The sequence below is a fragment of the Rosa chinensis genome, chromosome 4, assembly GCF_002994745.2.
Source record: "Rosa chinensis cultivar Old Blush chromosome 4, RchiOBHm-V2, whole genome shotgun sequence".
Lineage (NCBI taxonomy): Eukaryota > Viridiplantae > Streptophyta > Magnoliopsida > Rosales > Rosaceae > Rosa > Rosa chinensis.
The window spans coordinates 35,465,353-35,471,465 of NC_037091.1; the positions used below are offsets into that span (position 1 = coordinate 35,465,353).

At 36.7% G+C, this 6,113-nt stretch overlaps 2 protein-coding genes across 2 annotated transcripts; both read right to left on the reverse strand.

Annotated features, from left to right (window-relative positions):
• Positions 1 to 1,113: 1,113 nt before the first annotated feature.
• LOC112199185 (ATP-dependent DNA helicase PIF1-like) lies at positions 1,114 to 2,746 on the reverse strand. The gene is made up of 2 exons (XM_024340234.1): positions 1,486 to 2,746; positions 1,114 to 1,175 (listed from the first exon to the last, which is right to left on the reverse strand). The coding sequence occupies exons 1-2, from the start codon at positions 2,744 to 2,746 to the stop codon at positions 1,114 to 1,116; spliced, it is 1,323 nt and encodes a 440-aa protein (XP_024196002.1).
• A 1,109-nt stretch (positions 2,747 to 3,855) lies between these two features.
• Positions 3,856 to 4,847, reverse strand: LOC112199186. Its single transcript, XM_024340235.1, has 3 exons — positions 4,737 to 4,847; positions 4,454 to 4,637; positions 3,856 to 4,355 (listed from the first exon to the last, which is right to left on the reverse strand). Exons 1-3 carry the CDS (start codon positions 4,845 to 4,847, stop codon positions 3,856 to 3,858), a joined length of 795 nt encoding a protein of 264 aa, XP_024196003.1.
• Between the last annotated feature and the right edge of the window lie 1,266 nt (positions 4,848 to 6,113).

The window sequence follows — 6,113 nt, forward strand, 5'->3', positions numbered from 1 at the left end:
CACAATCATTCCCTTCCCACTAGGTGCCTTTGTCATCAACATGACATCAAAGGTGAAAAATCAATGAATCACCTTCCTATCCTCACCACAGAGTATAATTCGTCACCACTATGGCTCTTAAGATAAATCAAACCACCAATCAATAAAATCAAGAAGAAACAAGGCAATCACATTTCAAAACAAGCAAAACAGTTCATGGTAACCCCCGCATATAGTTTAGTTCAGGAGGTCACATTAAGTCAAGCAATTCAAATCATAGTAGTCATCGTAACCCCACACTCTGACGTCCGTAGGTAACCCTGACCATTACAGCAGTCTTCTCGATCATTGTTAACTTAATAACAATTCTGCTAAGCTATCGAGCAGTCATCACACTGATCATCGCACAGATTCCATCGGTCATGACACAGGTAGATCATCACACAAATAGCAATTGTCCAGCTGATTGTCACACAGATTTTGCTGGTCATCACATAGATAGATCATCACACAAATAGCAATCATCACAAAGATTCATCACACTAATTTCAACAATTCATTATGCATATATTCCTATACAAGTTTCACATGGCATCCATCACAAAGATTCATTACACTGATTTCCATGATTCATTACACAAATATTCCTACACAAGCTTTACATGGCAATCATCACAACAATTGCACCAATACATATATATATATATTTCACTTAAATACTAGCCTTCCTGCACGCGCATCGGAAGGGCCGCGCTCAAGCGTGCGTATTGTCCTTCCTTTCTTGCTACGCATGTTTGAAATGTTATTCATGAGTGCAGTATAATTTCTGTGTTGCATATCACCTAACTCTAACCCCATACAAATATTATAAAATATTCTATATGTCTTGCGCAATCCATTAGTAAAAAACATAAAACTCTGTACAAAAACATATACAGAGATTAAGAGTATTGGAATTGATTAACTACCACAAAAATAAAAACATATTAAATGGAAAAGAAACAGAGCTTAAGAGTACATACTGTGTATGCTTCTTTTTGTTCCACTCTTTCAAAATAAGTTTACTGAGATAAGAAGTGTTCATTTTTATTGATTTTTTTCATGCTTCAACTTCATTTTTATTGATTTTTTTTTTCATGCTTCAACCACATGAAAATATGGAAACACATCTCCTAAAGCTTCAGTCTCAACCATTCCTACAAATAGAAAAAATTACACAAAGTTACAGATTGTAATATAAAAAAATTCAATCAAATATGTATGTTTCTAATCAATAAAAATGTTGATGTACCTATGAAGACGATCGATCATTTGTGTTTGAATGAAGCAAAACTTCTTTAAATACGACATTCTTTGTAAATACGCCATCTTCACCAACTATGGATCCTTTTTTAACTAGAACTTTTGTGGTTGACTCTGATACTCCTCTCGACAATGCAACATATAATTGTCCATGACTAAAAACATGATCTGGGAGGTAAACACCTACATGTGGGATAGTCTGACCTTGAGATTTGTTTATGGTCAAAGAGAAGCTCAGTTTGACTGGAAATTGCTTTCTTGTTAGTTGAAATGGTAGCCCAGCATTTTCTGCACTTTTCAAAGGAATTCTAGGTAGAAAAACTCTAGTCCCAGCAAACTGTCCTGTTAGTATCTCAGGATCAATCAGATTTTGGTACGAACCACGACACAACAATCTAGTACCGTTACACAATCCTAATTTAGGGTCAATATTCCTTAAAAGCATGATTGAAGCACCTACTTTAAAAGTTAACTTGTGGGGTGGTAGCCCACCTGCGGTTATTGAGTACAAAAACTCTGGTTGGTACAAATTTCTCATGTCATCTTCAACAGAGTCAAATGAGTACAATGTAATTTCTTCACCTGAAAACATATTGATTATCTTTTCATTCAACACGTCCACATCATCATTTATAAGAGTAATCAATGCTCTGTCCACCATGTATCTTGCATCATCTACATGATCACCCAAATTGGGGAAAACTTCATCTATAATTTGATTGATAGATTGGTCACTTTCCCATGGAACCACCATGCATTCTGGTAATCTCCTTATTTCTTCGTTAATGACTTGTTCACTCCCATCGCCAACACGAAGTAGAAATTCTGCAAATTGGTGGTCATTTATGGATCTCCTATTTTGTCTCAATCTCAATATCTTTGTTTGTACCCAAAATGTTGCTTTCACAATGGAGGCTTGAATGAGTTCAGACCTCGTTCCTTTAGGAATAACAGGGAGAACTTGACGAAAATCTCCACAAAAAATCATTATCTTTCCACCAAACGGTAATTCGACATCCATTATGTCTCGAAATGTTCGATCAAGTGCTTTAAACACATGTCGATGTGTCATAGGTACCTCATCCCAAATAATTGCAGTGGAATCTTGTATTAGTCGTGCTAGAGCAGACTGTTTACTTATGGAACACATGGATGATGCATCTACATTGAGTGGAATCTTGAATCTAGAGTGAGCTGTCCTCCCGCTGGACAATAAATTTGCAGCAATTCCAGATGATGTTGTGGCTAAGACTATATGACTCATTCTTCTCAACTTTTCTAACAATGTACGATATAAGTACGTCTTCCCAGTACCTCTAGGACCATCAATAAAAAATAATGCACTTTCTCTTCCCTCAACTACGGCCATTATGGTGTTGAATGCAATCATATGGTCATTGTTAAGGTGGTCAATTGCATCAATATCTTTGTGCGGGATATTTATAGAAATTTCATCTTCATACATCTCGGTATTCCTAGAGTATCTTCTGGCTCACTTGTCATTTCAGGCAGATCAAATTCTCCAGTGCCCTTATTAAATTGTTCTAGCATTCTGTTTAGATCTCAAAGTAGCCTGTTTCTAACAGAAATATCGACAATATCACTTGAAGAAGAATAATCTTCAATCATGAAAGGATAAAATTCATCCCACAATCTTCGAACACCAGTTGGTTGACTATACACCAAAATTGTAACGAATAATATTCTCAAAGCTGATGGCATTCTAATTGCAGAGGCCTCTAATAGACATTGTCAGATGCTATTGTCATCTTCCAGCAAACCTCGTTTCTCTACCGCTTCCATAAAAGTAGTTTGCAGGACTCCATTAATAGTAAGCAAATCACGAAATGATCTCGGTCCTCTTATCTGATTGAGAAGGACACGTAGGTAACATTTCTCACCTTCGGATGGTGAAACACTATATATTGTTCCAATTACCTTGTAGTTGTTCCTTCTTTTCACCCAAGCTTTGTGCTTACTATCCCACCTATAGTATTGAGGGAATTCTCGATATAGATATCATCTTGCTTCCGGATCCATACGGTTCATGGTGAAATATTCAGTAAGCATAGACTTCTGTGCATGCTAATCTGCTAGAATGTCTTCTACAGTCTCATTTGCATCGAATTTGATTTGTTGCGTGTTTGGAAGATGTATTTGTAATCTGTCGACTGTTGGATATATTTTGTTCATTACAAATTTAAATATCCTCTATAAAGCCTCTGGTGTACAAACCCACCTTGCATTGACAAATTGTCTTATTTCATCGAACTCTGGGTCAGATTGCACTTCAACTGCAACTCTATCAGGACCTTTGTAGACATACTTATATAAGTATTTGACATTCTTTATGCTCCCACATATTTCAACATTGATGTGACAATCATACCGTAGTACCAACCACGGGTTATAAGGAACAACCCAACTATTATCCACCATTGTGTCTCCAGATCTACGTAGAGGGACTGGTAAGTGACTTGCTCGTCTTCGATATATAGGATATGCATCGTTTCCTTGCACAGTGAAATTTGCAAATGATTTTGGATAACTTTTATTGCATCTCCCATTTTTCATTCATGAAGACTGTTGGTTAAAGGTTCCACATGGACCATGAATCATATGTTTCAACAACAGATCATAAAGTTGAGGCTTTTCATCTTTATCTGGTATTTCTGCTCTAACAATGCGGTCATAATCTTCAGGGTTATTAAGCTTATCATTTTCATCCAACATGAGCAGCATGTGTACATGTGGTAGGCCCCATTTATGAAATTCAATGACGAAAGCATGAGCAATAACTCTTCCCAATACCCCTTTGGTGATGATGTCTTCTTTTAGTTGCTCAAGTTTTGAACAAAATACCCTGACCTCTAAATCTGGACGATCTTGTGATGTTTGTCCAGGGAGTAGCTCACTTTTAATTTCTTCCCAATTCGGGTTACACATCATAGTGATAAACAAATCTAGTCTGCCATACTTTTGAACCAAAGCCATCGCATCTTGGTACCGTTGGTACATATCATGTGGACTTCCAACAAATGATGATGGCAGAATTGTCCTATCACCGACGTTACCTAAGAAAATGTGAATCTATATTATATATTTCTACAATTGTACAATTGAAAAACTTACATATCTGATATATAGGTGAAAGTAAAATATTAATTCTTACCTGCATTGTTTTCCCCAACAATAAAAAAGTCTTGAAGTCCTTGATAAAATTCTTTCCTAATTATATCTTGATTACTGCGAAGCCATCTGAGTTTTTGTGATTCAATTTTCCCGTAATTATCTACAACATACTGTTGTAAGAGCCGTTTGCCTCGAAGTAGAGGATTTTCATCACCTGGGCACATCTGCACAATCATTTTTTTTTTATTTAGCAGGTATTTAAGTAGGATTTTTTTTTAAATTTAATGCAATAGGAACTAAAGTTGAAAAAAAAATGTACTAACCTGTAACATATATGCATAATAGTCGCAACATGACATAGGTCTTCCATTCTCATCATGACTATTAATATCCCACCCATATGTTCCATAAGGTAATAACATAGGATACTGCATGGGGTCGTAATATTCGACCGAGTCTTTAACATTCCAGAGTCTTCCACTAATTGTTTGGACAATTAAATCTCTTCCATTCGGATTGATGTCGCCCCCTCCTACTATAATAGCAGCAACTTGTGATGCAGATGGCAAACAATACTGATGTTGATTAGAAGGCTACTCTCTTATGATGAACCTGCAATTGGGCAAGTCTTGGCACTGTCCGAGGCTTCGAAATTGATGGACAAATGGATTATAGTGATTCAATATCTGTTGTATCTTTTCAACTAGTGCCCTGTCTAAAACTATACTTTCAGATAATCGATTGTCAAGTTCATGCTCGGTGTCATATATGTAAGCTTGTAGATATCATGGTCTCGCCCCTTCACTTGGTAAAAGCCCACCAATCTTATGATATATAGAACCTTGTGCACGAAAAGTATAAATTCCACGACCTTGAAGATTAATAGATTCATCAACATGCACACCCATTGAAGTGAACGCAAACACATTATTATAGGCTCGGATATTTTGTCTGAATTTTCTACCCACATCTGTTTGGTCAGAAAAGAGCTGGATCATCTCGGGCGGAGAGGGTATTAGAGGCAGAACAATATTTCCTTTCGAACAACAAAAATTGAAGGTCCCTCGATGAAATAACCGTGCATTGCAGTATGGACATGTTCTTAGTGCAGGCAATCGACAAAATGGGACACCCCATCCCTCATTAAAATCTCTAGCGCAGTTGTAATTTACTACTGCTCTCCTTGTACACCGCACTGGGTCAACATTGCTGCTGCGCTGATGCTGTGGGTTATTCTCTAGCTCAGTGTTGTTCTGATCCTCATGATTATTCATCATATGCTCGTTGTTATTGTGGTCCTCATCGTGATTATTCATTGTGACATTAGGCATCTCTATTTATAAGTGAAAATATACAATTTTAGCAAAAACACCTAATAAAAATTCACTTATGTGAATGGGTTGGATATAAATATTTGGTAAGCTTACCGTAAGGCACAGAATCCTGAATAACCACATTGCTCGGTCGAGATGTAGTCGAACGGGCTAATTGTCTTATGTGGGTCAAGCGCACCCTTGTAGCATCTTGGTCATGGTTTTGGGAATAGGATGACACTCTTGAACTTATGTTCTCGTTGTTGGAGTGTACTATTAACATAATAATAAGCAATTGTCAATTATTTTAATTACAACTATTAAGTTTAGAATTTTTGTTTCATGTTATTAATACACATATCCATACATCGTGTAACTGTAAAGTCT

Coding starts and splice junctions, on each gene's coding strand:
- LOC112199186 (XM_024340235.1), bottom strand. CDS start 4,847: ATGCAGTATCCTATGTTATTACCTTATGGAACATATGGGTGGGATATT. Junction 4,638..4,736: donor ATTATGCATATATGTTACAG/GTTAGTACATTT, acceptor ATGATTGTGCAG/ATGTGCCCAGGTGATGAAAA. Junction 4,356..4,453: donor TGTTGGGGAAAACAATGCAG/GTAAGAATTAAT, acceptor ACATTTTCTTAG/GTAACGTCGGTGATAGGACA.
- LOC112199185 (XM_024340234.1), bottom strand. CDS start 2,746: ATGTATGAAGATGAAATTTCTATAAATATCCCGCACAAAGATATTGAT. Junction 1,176..1,485: donor GACCATAAACAAATCTCAAG/GTCAGACTATCC, acceptor TTCTATTTGTAG/GAATGGTTGAGACTGAAGCT.